The sequence below is a fragment of the Paramormyrops kingsleyae genome, chromosome 6, assembly GCF_048594095.1.
Source record: "Paramormyrops kingsleyae isolate MSU_618 chromosome 6, PKINGS_0.4, whole genome shotgun sequence".
Lineage (NCBI taxonomy): Eukaryota > Metazoa > Chordata > Actinopteri > Osteoglossiformes > Mormyridae > Paramormyrops > Paramormyrops kingsleyae.
In genome coordinates, this window is record NC_132802.1 from 1,348,377 (window position 1) to 1,363,678 (window position 15,302).

At 44.2% G+C, this 15,302-nt stretch overlaps 1 protein-coding gene across 1 annotated transcript in view; it reads left to right on the forward strand.

Annotated features, from left to right (window-relative positions):
* The first annotated feature begins 12,854 nt into the window (after positions 1–12,854).
* gnai3 (guanine nucleotide binding protein (G protein), alpha inhibiting activity polypeptide 3) overlaps positions 12,855–15,302 on the forward strand; it is a 28,785-nt gene continuing 26,337 nt past the window's right edge. Inside the window, exon 1 of the mRNA XM_023793488.2 lies at positions 12,855–13,551. Within this exon, the coding sequence (XP_023649256.1) occupies positions 13,434–13,551 (118 nt within the window). The 5' untranslated portion in view covers positions 12,855–13,433. The remainder of the gene's footprint in view (positions 13,552–15,302) is intronic.

Consider the following 15,302-nt stretch of genomic DNA (forward strand, 5'->3'; position numbering starts at 1 on the left):
CAGCCGCGCCGCCTGAGTTATTCATAGTAACGGGACCAACGCTTGGGTGTATTTTTGAATTCTGCCAGAATACATTAATGCATCACTGGGTTCGACAAGGAGCTCTTCAGCTGATTCTCACTGTCGCTATGGCTGCTTCCCCCTTGTGCTTCTGTGGTGCCCGATAACACAAACTGGGCTCCCCTAACTCCTGCCTCCCCTAACATCACACCATATTTAGGAGACATGCTGATCTATGGAAAACTCTGACAATGGATTTGGATCAGGCCAAGAGTAACAAACCAGAAACTGCAGCCCATCCATACTAGTTTTCCCATTGTGAGATGCACACCTATAGTTCTGATAATCCTCTGGGACTTCATGATACCATATGTTCCATGACCAACAGCTCTGACTCTATTGGATGGTAGAGAATCAGGACATAACACAATACACTGTGTTTTCTCATCCATTATTTTTATATTCTTAAATGAGTAACCTTTAATTGAGCAAACTCTAGTTACTTAATTTTGTGAAAGCAACAGTGACATTCTCCAACAGCAGTGAGGGGAGGCTGTGGTCCAGGCTGAGTGTGGCTGACTGGAGTTACGCTTTGCTGCGAGCTGGTCAGTCGGGGCCGGGGGGGCATCTCGGTGCTGGAAATGGCACCCATGTTGGTTTAGCAGTGTGTACACCCACTGAGCTTCCACTGAAAGCCCACTCAGCTCGTCACGCCTGCCCTGGCAGTGTCTGCCCCCCCCCCCCCCCCCCCCCCGGGCACACAGTGCGGGTCTTAAGCTCTGACTGCAGCTCCATCCTGTGCCCCCCCCCCCCCCCCCCCCCACACACACACACACACAATATTTCACACAAGCACAAAGTAGATCCTCTCTAGTAATGCCATCTACAAGGAAAGAACATGTCATTTTAATACTAATATGCGAGAAATCATATCATATGATATAGGAGAGCAAAAACACAACATTCAAATTAAAATGTGCACCAGCGTAGGATACAATACACTGCCCTCAGATCGTAGACTGTATGATTCTACAAAAAAACCTCATAATGTAGAAGCAGGATAAAGAGACATATACCTGTATATCCATACAGGAAAAGCTGCAAGACGAGCAGCCTTGTGAATGCAATTGGGATGCAGTCAGGTGTTTAGGGCTGAAGCTTTGTCACTACGATGATGATTCTGCAGACCTGAGGTTTTCAGAAGCTTGTTCACAGGGGCTGAGGTGGATGGGATTTTGATTTCAGCCATGAAGCCATCAAATGTGCTGATATAGAGAAACGTAGTAACCTTGAAGAGGACATGGTTAGATGAGATCTTGCAGACATAGTGGTGCTGTTCTCTTGTATGGCAGTGCCAATGTCTTGAACTTGATTTGAGCCCCAACTGGCAATATGAGAATCGATGAGACCCAGGGATGTAGCAAAAATCGAAAAGGTGGGTCAGAAATAATCCCTGCAGGACACCATTAGTAAGGGACTGTGAAACTACCCTGAGACTGAAAGACTGCCGTTTAAGCACCAATTTCTTGTCAAGATTTAAATGACTAAAGTTGGAGCACTTTTCACATATAGTTTAGGAGGATATTCAAACAAGCTGTTTAACCTGGGCTTGAGTCATTGACACGCAAAACAAAAATGTAAAAACAATTCATTTGCAAAAACTCCTGCCTCAAACTGACAGACACAGCCCAAGATACAGGCTGATACAATACAATGGGGCAGCTTTTCGGGTCATTCCTCTGGACTTGTGATTGGCTACCCAGCTGACACACATGACAGCAGCCCTCGGTCCCGGTGGCAGAGGTGCTGACTCAGGCAGGAGCAGGACAGGCCGTGATTAGGACCCAGTGGCGGCCCCTCTGTTTATGGGTAAACCCCTGGCCCGCTGCCCTGCCGCCCCGCCTCGCTGTTTTGCCATAAGCAGCAGGGACTTGTTGTGGCCACAAAGCCGACCCTGAAGGTTGCTCAGGCACCTGTCTCCCGGAACCTTTGCCCCCTTGTATATTGTGCGAGAAAGTAAAAGAATACACACATTCCTAAACGGCCAATCCCAGTCTGGCGTATGATACTGCGTGGCTTCCCCACACACCGCTCTGCGGTCGTCTAGTCGAACCCGTCTCCCCTCCTTATTCCTCTGCTTTATCTCCATCTTTCTCTCCCCTGCTCTTGTTCCCACACTGGCAGTCATGTGAGTCCTGAAGCTCCTCTGTCCATCAGTAAAGACAAGGCAATGGCTGGAGTCATGGATGAGGTGTGAGGATGCAGGAATAAAACTGAGGAGGCGCAGGACGAAATGGAGACACGGCCTGCCTGATTTTCTGGTTTTGTTTTTTCTGTGCCAAACCACTGGAAAGATTTACTGATCAAATTTCTATCCACCTTCTAGCAGGGTCACGGGGGGGCCTTGGGCTTTAACCCCACAGCATAGGGCCGGGGTTCACCAGTCCATCACTGGGCAAATACAAACACACAATGGATCGGAGGTGGAAAGTTCAGGTCTAGAAAGTGCAAATCCAGATCAAGGTTTTGTTTCAAACAAACACCTGAATATAAAGATTCACAGTCACAAAGTACTGAATTGGTTGGCTGAAACAAAACCTTGGTCTGGATTTTTGCTTTTTAGACCTGAACTTTCCACCTCTGCAATAGATCACACAGTATGGGAAATTTATGAATGCCAACTGCTCAGAAGACCTACATGGCCTGTGGAGAACATGTTAAACTCCACATGTGCAGTGCCAAGGCAAAATCCAGCCCCTCAGCCCTGGAGATATGAGGCCACAGTAACAGGGAGGGAGCCGCCATGCTGGCCAACAGGAAACTTACTGATCGAAAATCATGGATATCTCATTTTAAATAACAGTCACATGTTGTTGTAAATAAAAAACACTAGTGAGTCACATGAGTAATATGTGAAATTTTAGATATGTTATGTATGAATGAAGGTTGAGAGAAGAAATTGTCAATAAATTGTTAAAATCTTGTCGCCCCATTGATAAGCGCTGAGATGTACTGGGAGAGTAAGTACAGTGCAGCTTCTTAAAGACTCTGCAGAAATTTATTTTTAAGATACAGCTGAAGAAAAAGGTGACATTTCAAAAAAATATTTTCACAAAAAAACTGGAGGAACAGGACCGTTCGGGGCATCATCCTTGTGTTGCAGTGACCTTGTTTTCATTTCAAAGAAACAAGACAACAAACCCATTTTCTCTGTTTTCATGTTGTTTCATCTAACATCTTTGACTTTTTCATAGCAGAAAAAATAATTTTAGGTGTCAAAGGGGTGATGTGATAGATGAGAGAATCTGATCATTGTCTGTTTCATTTATAAATTTTGGTCAAGACCAAGTGTTCCTCAAGCACGCTACCATTAACTGGCTGCAGATCTATTTGAGTCCCAGCACTGGTCCTCACTGCCTACCTACACTGACACTGGAGACAGTTATGGATGACATCACCCCAAAGCAGAAGAAAATGTATAATATATAAACTTTTTTTTTTTTTTCTGAAATTGTTGACATTAAAACGTAGAATTTGAAAGCTAACCTGTGCAGTTGGTAGGTATGGCTTGCAAATGAGGATTCTGGGTGTGTTTTAGCAGTAGTCCAGTAACTGGCTGCCCATTTCCGCAGTCCGTTCAGAAGGCTGGAATTCCACATTATTAAACGGCAGCAAGCTTGTAGCCTCTCTGCTTTAGCGGAGGACAGACTGATGTGCACAGGTGCCCAGGGATGGGGCACCCTGTCGGTCCCTAACTGACCTTCAGGCTGCGTCTCACTGGTCACACTAAAGTCACATGCAGCTAAGTTGGGGCAGAAAGCTTCACAGCAACAGGGCATGATGGTCAGTTCCCATCTATTATCATAGACCAGGAAGTGGGGTGCCATTCAGAGGGAAAGAAAATCATCAATATTTTGATAATTCATAGGTGATTATCAAACTTGCTGTTTATTGGTATTTGAATGATCCATCCATTGATTCAACATATGCATTTCTGTATCAGACACATAGAGGAATTCCTGGTAACTGCTACTTTAACTTACATATCACTTTACTCAATTTACATTAACTTATGTCTGTGGGGTTAAAGTGTTGGTTAATTAATTTACCTATGAACTTATGGGTGAATCTGCTGGATTGCTGGTGTATTTATTGCTATTATGTTACATGCATTGACTTGATGCTGAATTGGTTTCATACACTGGCTTTTACTCCCATATGTATTGTCTTGAATGACAATATTTTGGCTGGAAGATGAATATATTAGTTTGGATCTGTTGAGGCCCGTGACACTGGTTTGGTTAACCTCCAACACGGTTTAGTGGGTTAACTTCGCAGTCACAGCACTTTAATGTATTAATTTACTGACTTGCATACAGGTTTGTTTAAATACATCGGTTTACGAGCACGTGAATATTTCAATTTATCGGCTCCCTGGCATTTTCCCATTTTCTCACGTGTGTTTCATAAAAGTGATGCTGCTCTTTCATGTCATGTTACTTTTTAAGTTATGCCTGGGCTTTGCACCATCGACCATTCAGTTCATAAGTTTCATTTTATGATAGCTATGTATCCAATTTGATGCAAAAAAATGCTGCTATTTCAATGCACAAGGAAGCTGATGGAATTGCATGATTTTGCAAAATTTGTAGCATAACAAAGTATTCAATTTGGTCAGCATAACTGTATTAAAAAACTAAACCGATTCACCAGGGTAACAGATAACTGATACATTTGTGACAAATTAATAAATACAACTGGGAAAAAAACAACAGATTCACCAATAAGCCAATGTTGCTACACATAATGCATCAGACTGCAGTGGTAACTTCAGTAATGCAGCTACATTCCACAGGCATCAGCACAAGTGTTGAACCAATGCATGGACCACTTAACTGATATAGACGCTTGTGAACCAGCTAGTCTGCCAGTCCGACAGAAATTTAGTAATTTTTCCCCCTCAGATAGTAGCCGTCTGTGGCCAAAAGGGTCCATACAAAACAGCTGGATTGAGCAACAACTGTTCTTTAAAAAGAAAAAAAAATAATTATTTATTCATCCTCTGTATTTATTTATTTAGTTGTTTGTTTGTTTATTTATTTATTTATTGCTACGGATTACTGGTTGTCAATCACCTGTTGATTTTTCTTTCACTGGGTCTTTAGTGATAATACCTTTCCATACCCTGTTATGTATCTTTCAGTTCTTTACTGTATTAAAACACAAACGGAAATAATGCACTTCCATGAAATTTGTGTGCTCATTTGTGTGTTCGTGCGTTCGTGTGTTTGTGTGTTCGTGTGTTTGTGTGTTCGTGCGTTCGTGTGTTCGTGTGTTTGTGTGTTCATGTGTTCCTCGCATGCATGTGCATGTCAGTGAAACGCCACAGAGTCTCTGGGTGACTATAGCTGCATTTCACCAGTGGCCTGATACCAACAGAATAAATAAATAAATGTAGGTGACGCCACCCTGCGCCTCTCAAAGAAAACGGATATAATCTCTACAGCGGGGGTCAGGGAACAATAACCTGTTTTCATGGCTCCGGGGTCTTGTTGTGACACCAATTCAGATGTAGGACCAATGCCCAAAGACACACACTGACAATCCCACCGCCCCCACCAGAACCAACACCCATGGACACACACACACTGACAATGAGAATCCCACTGCCCCCACCAGAACCAACACCCATGGACACACACACACTGACAATGAGAATCCCACCGCCCCCACCAGAACCGACACCCATGGACACACACACACACACTGACAATGAGAATCCCACCGCCCCCACCAGAACCAACACCCATGGACACACACACACACACACTGACAATGAGAATCCCACTGCCCCCACCAGAACCAACACCCATGGACACACACACACTGACAATGAGAATCCCACCGCCCCCACCAGAACCGACACCCATGGACACACACACACACACACTGACAATGAGAATCCCACCGCCCCCACCAGAACCAACACCCATGGACACACACACACACACACTGACAATGAGAATCCCACCGCCCCCACCAGAACCAACACCCATGGACACACACACACACACACTGACAATGAGAATCCCACCGCCCCCACCAGAACCAACACCCATGGACACACACACACACACACTGACAATGAGAATCCCACCGCCCCCACCAGAACCAACACCCATGATTATCATGAATTTGGGTGAAATAAAAGCAAACAGACGCGTACAAAGATAACCTTGCTCACCATATCATATCCTCACAAACCATAATACGGTAGCTGTAATTGTTTTTTAGAAATCCTGTGGTCACAAGGGATAAAAAACAAGGAGATTAAATGTGCACATTTGGGAAGAGACTGACTGCTGCAATTTTGCATACATTTAGCAGATATGTTTCTTGTATGATATGTCATAAATACTTCACATCTCTACACGTTCAGCCTTTTCCAAGAGCTGCCCATCAGCTTATTTGTCTGACTTAGCTCCCTAACTAGTGCACAGTCACCCACATGCTCAGCCTCTCCATACTTTTCCTACTCCTAGTGGGACAGGAAGCTGGAATATATTTGCTTCCCAGTATTTAATGATTTTCTTCATTTAATTTTACTTAATGTTGTATTGAAATAAAATCAGGGGAGAAGTGAAAAACAACAGCATTCATCTATTTCACTGGTGCCCAAAACTTCAATTCAATTCAATTCAATTCAATCCAATTCAATTCATTTTTTTATGTAGTGCCTTTCACAACAGAGTTACCCCAGGGCGCTTTACATGGCTGTATTGTGATGCATTTCTGCATCATTCACACAGAACGTACTTGCTGGACATCCCAGAGCATCTCAGATATTGACCTGCAGCCAGATGTGTGGGCGCAGGCCAGTTCACACTGTTCTGCTCATCCCTGCAGCACGGTAAGGAAGTGCTCTCCAATTAGGCCTGGCGTGTCAAGTGGCCAGCTGTTTATGTGCCCACGCTTTTCCAGCCAGGGGAAACCGATACACAATGTTTGGAGGGAAAGGTCAGTCACGTGCTGTTTATCACCAGCCCATGTGAATCATTGCCTATAACTACTTGTCCATTATGCAGATCACTGCTGAATGTTTCCTAACACGGTGGCCTGTACCTTCTAGCTATTCACCTCTCCAACTAAAACCATCCAGCAACATAGTATCAATTTGCACAAATAACACAGGATTTTGCGTCTGTTGTCTTCTGCACCCTGCTTGTAGGCAGTCATTCAAAGCCAGGGGAGCCTTTGGGGAGCAATCGCTTTCTCTACCTTTTCTATATGTCTTATGTTTTATATTTTTTATACTTTATGTTCTTGTTTGTTTATTTATTTAACTTAATCTAGTTTATCTTATTTCCCTTAATATTCACATGAACCTCAAAGCATCACTAGGGAAACACATGCGTTGAGTTTCATTGTAGCTTGTTACAATAACAAGAGAAGCATTCAATTCTATTCTCTTTGGTTATTAGAAAATAAAGTTTCAGTAAAGAGCAGCAGCATAGAGCATAGAGACAGAAGACAAGCAGCTGTGGCACGTGGAGAATCTCACAGGCTGTTTTTCAGAAATTTTGCCTGCTGGCACGACTCTCGCAAAGGTCCCTCTGTGGCACATCCTGAGTAGGCGTGGCATTGGGAGTGCGGTGACCTCCAGGTGACAAGATTAAAGGGCCCCTCCCTCTGTCACTCTTCCTCTCGCTCGTATATCACTGCCTGTCTGACTCATAGCTTTGATGCCCTGATAGAGAGTGGGACCCCCCCGAGCTTTAGAAGACAGTTCAAATGACCTGACCTTTTGGCTGCATTTCAACTGCGAAATGAAGGTGCCCCGGGCTTTGCAGCCACATTCGGTGCTAGTTGTTTCTGCATCTGATTGGTTTGTATGGATTTTGTTGTCTTTGTAAAGACAAATTACAAACTGTTCCCGACTTACAACCTATGTGACTTACGATGAATTGCACATACAACTGAAGTTTATAGTAAAAAGAAAGATTAAGCAAATGAATGTATCAATTAATTTCGGGTGGCCAAATGTCTAGCAGTGCAACACTGCCTAGTGCATGCTATGCTCTGTACGATATTTACTGTATGCTGCATGGTGTATAGTACTGTACTTCTGTCTGTGCTCACCCGGTGTTATTGCTGTTTGCTTCCTTCTTTGTCTTAATAAATCTATTTCTTAATAATGAATGTATATTTTTCCCTTTATAATTAATACCGTATATGCAATAATTTTATGACAGGGTACTGCCACACAACGAAAAACAGCAAGCATTTGCACTAAATATGTCACATTGCAGGAATCCTGAACAAGTAATTTTGGATAAAGCATACTATTATTATTATATTTGTTGTTGCTGTTGTTGTGTTTGTTGTCGTTGTTGTTGTGGTGGTGGTGGCTGTGGTTGTTGTCGTTGTTGTTGTGGTGCTGGTGGCAGTGGTTGTTGTCGTCATCGTTGTTGTGGTGGTGCTGGCAGTGGTTGTTGTCGTCATCGTTGTTGTGGTGGTGCTGGCGGTGGTTGTTGTCGTCTTGTTGTGGAAGATGGTGGCGCGGGAGGTAGTGCTATCGTTTGGCAACCAGAGGGTTGCAGGTTCAAGCCCTGGTTCCTCCTGACCCCATCAAAGTGTCCTTGAGCAAGACACTGAACCCCAAATTGCTCCCGGTGTGCAGGTTGGTGCCTTGCATGGCAGCCTCTGCCACTGGTGTGTGAATGTGAGTGTGGATGGTGAATGTGAGACATGTATTGTAAAGCGCTTTGAGTACTCGTAGGAGTAGAAAAGCGCTATATAAATGCAGTCCATTTACCATTTGTTGTGGTGTTAGTGGTTGTTGTTGTTGTTGTTGTGGTGGTGCTGCCGGTGGTTGTTGTCGTCATCGTTGTTGTGGTGGTGCTGGCGGTTGTTGTTGTTGTTATTGTGGGGTTGGTTGAGCAGCTGTGTGTGGTCGTGTGTCCCTGTCTGACTTCACCTGCACCCACTTTGACAGAGGACTCCTGACAAGCATCTCCGGCTGAGCTACCCGCTGACCCAAAAGCATCCATAATTCTGCTGTCCCCCCACATGCAGCTGGCAGTGCCAGAGGAATTTGTGTTGCTTCTGGAATGGTGGGAGAGGAGGCATAAGCCATGGGAAGCAGATGAAGGTCAGGTTAAGTCATGGGTGAGGAACTACCCTAAAGGCACACTGAAAACACCACAAACATGGAGACCTCTCACAAGGCATATCGTGTGGTGATGAAGATATACCTTTGTTCGGTGACATATCCATGCATTTTTTGATCTATGTGCCTGTGTGGACATGAAACCAGTAAATAGAATACCAAATCATCCCAGTGTCTGGGTATTTCCACTATCAGTAACTAGAATTGTAAGAACTGACCTGTGCAAGGACAGATGGGCTGAAACAGAGCTCTCAAATACCTGTTAGAGTGCCCCATAGTGGCTGTAAGAGCCAAATTGGAAATCTGCATATTTATGGCAATGCAGTGCCTGAAACTGTGTTTTTTTAAGGTGGTGCAGTGCCTTATACTGTGTTTATTTATGGCAGTGCTGTGCCTTATTCTATGTTTATGGCAGTGCAGTGCCGTGTACTGAGTTGTAATGGCAGTACAGTGCCTTATACTGTGTTTATTTATGGCAGTGCTGTGCCTTATTCTATGTTTATGGCAGTGCAGTGCCGTGTACTGTGTTTTAATGGCAGTACAGTGCCTTATACTGTGTTTATTTATGGCAGTGCTGTGCCTTATTCTATGTTTATGGCAGTGCAGTGCCGTGTACTGTGTTTTGATGGCAGTACAGTGCCTTATACTGTGTTTATTTATGGCAGTGCTGTGCCTTATTCTATGTTTATGGCAGTGCAGTGCCGTGTACTGTGTTTTAATGGCAGTACAGTGCCTTATACTGTGTTTATTTATGGCAGTGCTGTGCCTTATTCTATGTTTATGGCAGTGCAGTGCTGTGTACTGTGTTTTAATGGCAGTACAGTGCCTTATTCTGTGATTTTTGAATCTCTCTCTCTTTCTAGAGGATGGAGAAGTGAAAACGTAAAGGCTGGTGCTTGTACCTGGCGAGATTGGCCAGGGCAGGAAGAGATGGTCTTTGATCTCACTCCTCACTCCATGTTTTGCCACAGAATTTCACTGCAATCTATATTTTATCTATGCAATGCTTATTTCCATCACCCTTTGGAACTTCTGCATCTAACTCCGACCGTAAGGGCATTTGGCAGGACAATAAGGCCCCAAAAGTCCAGCAGTCACTCTGCAGCCCATGTCAATCTGCCTTACCGCATTCATAATCCATTTGCCCAGAGGTTCCACTACTTCCTTTAGGCACTGGGTTAATCAGACAGCTGTGGCTTCACACTGAGGGGAGGTCACAATTACCAACTTGTAGTCATGGTTACCACTTACTAACCATCACACTTCGAGTGTCAGGTAGAAGGCTCTCTGGCCTGAGGGGTCAATCCAGAGATTGTGTGCCACTTCCGTGACATGTCAGAACTGTCTTCACTGGGCCCTGGTTTTTTAAATGTATTTCATAACACAGAAAACCAAAAGTTCCAGCAGCTGTTTAAGCGGAAGCCAAGAGGAAAACTGGGCAGCATCAGGGACAGGGGCCAGAGAAAGGGCCCTGTCTTTTTGATACCAGGCTGGACATAGCAGGACCCATGCTGCTCTCACCCCCAGCCACTCTGGGATCCAGGGTTTCCATGGCAACCCATCCTCAAGGACATTTTGCAGGCTGGGGGATCAGGTGGGAGGAGCAAGCTCAGAGGAGGCTGGCTCACCTGACTCACGGCTCCTTCACGCTCGCATTCATCCTGTCAGAATACAAACAGTGTTTCATCAGTCACCCTCGGTCTGCAGGCAGGCTGCGCGCACAAGCAGAATGACGGCCTCCTCAGGCTAGCAGCCCTCGCAGCTGTGTGTGTGTCTGTGTGGGTGTGTGTACTGGTGATCCATGTGTCTGTGATTGCATGTATGTCTGTGTGTGTGCTGGGAATGCATGTGTCTGTGATCGTGTGTAGCTGTGTGTGTGCTGGGAATGCATGTGTCTGTGATCGTGTGTAGCTGTGTGTGTGCTGGGAATGCATGTGTCTGTGATCGTGTGTAGCTGTGTGTGTGCTGGGAATGCATGTGTCTGTGATCGTGTGTGCCTGTGTGTGTGCTGGGAATGCATGTGTCTGTGATTGTGTGTGGCTGGCTGTGGGTGCAGCATGAATGCATGTGTGATTGCGCGTGTGTCTGTGCCACAAATGCATGTGTCTGTGATTCCATGTTTGTCTGTGTGTGTGCTGGGAATGCACGTGTCTGTGATTGCATGTGTGTCTGATCCGTTAATGTATGTGTCTGTATATGTACGTATTTGTGTGAACTTGCAGGTCAGTGCATATGACTGTGTATACAAATGTGGCAGAGGGTGAAGTGTGTAAATACACATGTTTAATTTCATGCCTACATGTTTGTAAGCTTGTCTGTGCTATTTTATATGAGCGCATTTGAATCATTTTGTGTGCTTTGTGTATATGTATGTTTTTGCACTTACTTTGATGTGTGCTATTACATGTCTGTTTGACTGCATGTTAGTTTGTTTGTGTGCTCTTTCACTTGTAATCACATCAATGTCCGTGTATGCATATTGTAGTACCAGTACTTCGCACTTGAGGGCTTAGTTATAAATCAGTAATACTGCTGTAACATACGTGTAGTAGTCCACGGGGGGCGCTATAACACAAATTATTGCTTGTGCTCAAAAACCTCATAGGAGCCTCGTTTAAGATATTGTGATGTAACTGGGAAAGGCTTTTTTAAAAGAACAACAGTCAAGAATGCACACTATATCAGAAATAGTTACAGAAACTGGAAGTGTCAAAAAAAGTATTTTTAAGAATGTTTAGATTTAAAGTAATTATCATTTCCAAGGGATCCATGCATTTTGATTCTAGCTGTTTAATTCTTTTGGAAGATGGTGTTTATGTGAACCTCTTGTCTAAACTGACGTAGTCAAAGAGGCAAAATTTTAATGCAACTACTGTGTAGCTATTAAACGGCAAAACAGCCAGCAGTAATTAGATGCGTTTATGGCAGTGCAGTGCCTTATTATATTTTCGTTTTCAGCCTGTTTATATATACACGCATCGCATATGAATGCACGAATGTACTTTGTAAGCGTTCATAATGGGTGAAGTGTACTTACGCTTTAAAATGTGCCTCTGTTTTAAAGAGTTTTCCTAAAAATTAATTCGTTAATACATATAGATATCAATCTATGAATATATGTGTAATGTATCTATGAATGTATGTGTAATTATCTATGAATGTGTGTATATACATTCATAGATAATTACACATACATTCATATTCATATATATATATATACATGTCAGAATCAATTTTATGTAGCTAAGTATATGTTCACCCAGGGAATTTGTCTTCGGTTGTCAGGGGCTCACGTATATACGTACAGCAGGTACAACCACTATATATACTATATATGGTGGACGCGTTGTTGATTCATGCATAAAAAGTGCAGAAGTGCATGTCAAGGCAAGGACTGTTGGAATAAATACTGTACGTACAAAACAATACAATAAGCAGGATAAGGTATATATACAACAATGAGGTATTGCTTGTTAAGAGGAGGGTAACCGTGCAATTGTGCAAATGTGGCATATTCGCTATATGTCACATATGTGAAATCATTAAAAACACCCCCATCCATCCATCTTCCAACGCTTCTACCACATTAGACATATTGTGACTGCAGAACGCGCAAGACTTCTTCCGCATTTCAACTTGACGTCTTCTGACGGGAAATACATTTCCCAGAATCCCTTAGGGCTGAGCACGGCTGCTCCTCACAGCACTGGGAGCGGAGAGACTCCGTCGATCGCAGGGCTGTGAGCGCGCACCGATTCTGTTCATTTTGCTGTCCCACTGCGAAATGAACGGGCTGGACGGAGGCAGGGCGTTTCATCCGCGCTGAACAGCTCAACTTGATTAAAAAAGCACTTTGCCTTTTGGATGATGACGACAATATAGCTTTCTAGATGAGTTAGCTATAGTCAGTTGCATTATTGGGTGTTTGGAACGGCGATTGGGGATCATTACTTACCCATAACATCAAGGTGGTATGCTTAACTACTCTTGTTTCAGTAACCAGTTGCTTCTAATTATCCGCGATAGCTGTACGTGGGACAAGTACAGTTGCGAATAATATCTTTTTCTCATGTGAATGCCAACGCCTTATTTTCTTCTTTTACTGCTTCTTGGTTATCTGTGCTGGAGAAGTAACCAACTGGCAGCCGCAATTTCGCCAATTTTTTATATGTAGTTTTTATTTTAAAAGAAATTGCTCTATACCAAGGGCTTCAAAGTAAGACGCTTGGGTGTAGGTTTAACTGCGGGAAAATCAGTATTCAAAATGGGCTGCACGCTCAGTGCCGAGGACAAAGCAGCGGTGGAGAGGAGTAAGATGATCGATCGGAACCTCAGGGAAGATGGGGAGAAAGCGTCCAGAGAAGTCAAACTGCTCCTGCTCGGTGAGTACCTCCATCTGCAGCTTATCAGAATTATTATTCACACGTATCTCCTATATAATTAATCGTCCCGGTAGTGGCCGATTTTCCACTCTGGACACCCGTCCTTTGCCCAACGTTTTAAAAGCGTGTCCAGATGGCTGACCGGAGCCCGGTGGGTCAGGGAGGGCTGCGGGGCGAAGGAGCCTCGGCTCCGGGTTTCGGGGCGTTGCTGCTGGCGCCGCTGCGGTAAGCCGTGCAGGTGTGTTTAAGAGGTGCTGGGGGATTCTTTAGTGCCGAATCGTTAAAACAAGTATGAAGTAATTTGCAGTAGGTATTAGCATATTTCTTATAGTGCTTCGTATTCATTTTCAAACTTAAGCGAATACAGTTTTTCAGACTGAAGTGGCCCAATGTGACATGGAGTGTTCCGCCTCGGTTCTTCAGGGCAGAGCTGGATTGACCTTCCACTTAATTTAGTTGCTTAGCTGACCGGTTGCATTCAAATCCGGCGATGTAGTCCGCATTTTTTTTAACATTATTCGTTGAGAGAGGATTTGTGTTTAACTGAAGAAACAATTTTATTACCTTCTGTCAAGAAATAAGCTCCTCCTGGCACCATGTTGGTGCCAAGTCCAGTTTCTCGCCAAGCATGTCCACCTGCTTCTTCCTAACTGCACTTCTCTGATAGGATAGAATATTCTAGGTTCCTTGAGTATAACTGTCTAGCTGAATTTATAATGAAAATGTAAAGATTGTATACCTACAAAAACTCATTGAAGAGGAAAATTTTTGCGTAATCCTTGTGTGCATACCAGGAAAGTCTTTGCTCATTCCCTCACCCTTGGCCATGTTGGACTTGTCCTAATTCTGTGTTCCAGTTCATCCCAAAGATGTTTTATTGGGTTGAGGTCAACTGCCAAATGTTAGCAGAATATTTTCAGGTGTCATATTCACTGGCACTCGTCTTCCTTCTGTCAGTGAGGTGGGACACTGACATCCTGTCTGGAGTCACTGTCTGTGCTCTGGAATCATGTGTCCTGTTACTTTTCATGGGATACTTTAGCCATTTTTTTTATTTTATGGAGTCAATACCCTTGTGGAGCTAAATGCTGAACCTCAGCGGTGACACACCCCCCAGACCGGAAGTTGGCCCCGGTCACTTTGTGTCACACTTGGAGACCGGCAGTGACTGGTCAGTCAGGCCAGAATGGGGGCAATTTTATATATATATGAAATATCACTAATTGAGGTAGTGGCAGAATACCCCCCCCCCCCCCCCCCCCCGTCAGTTATTTAGAAAATAAACAGCAACATGTGTCTTCCTTATTCTGGCTGGCTTTCCCATCCAAGGCCATAGGTCTGTCTTGCCCCCCCCCCCCCCACCTCTGTGAAGCACCATCTCAGCAGATGAAATGGATGAATCACCAGCCTGGCCCAGACCACATGAATATTTCTGTCTGACATAGTCATGGAGGGGGGGGGGTATGAGGCTTTTTCCATCGAGACCATATGATAAATTCTGATGCCTGTCGATGCTGGATCTGCCAGCGATGGCTTTGGTGAGCGGAGATGCACGTTTAGCCTAAGAATACAGGACTAGCTGTGCAAAGCTCAGTAGCAGTATGCAGGAAACAGCAGCCATGGATTTCTGCCGGCTTAAGGCTGTGCAGTCCATTCTATTGTCGCAAAAGATCGTAAATCAGTGGTGGGCCCACTGGACTCACTTTCGATGTGCTGTAGGAGTATCCAGGCCTATACTCTGTTTATTTCTG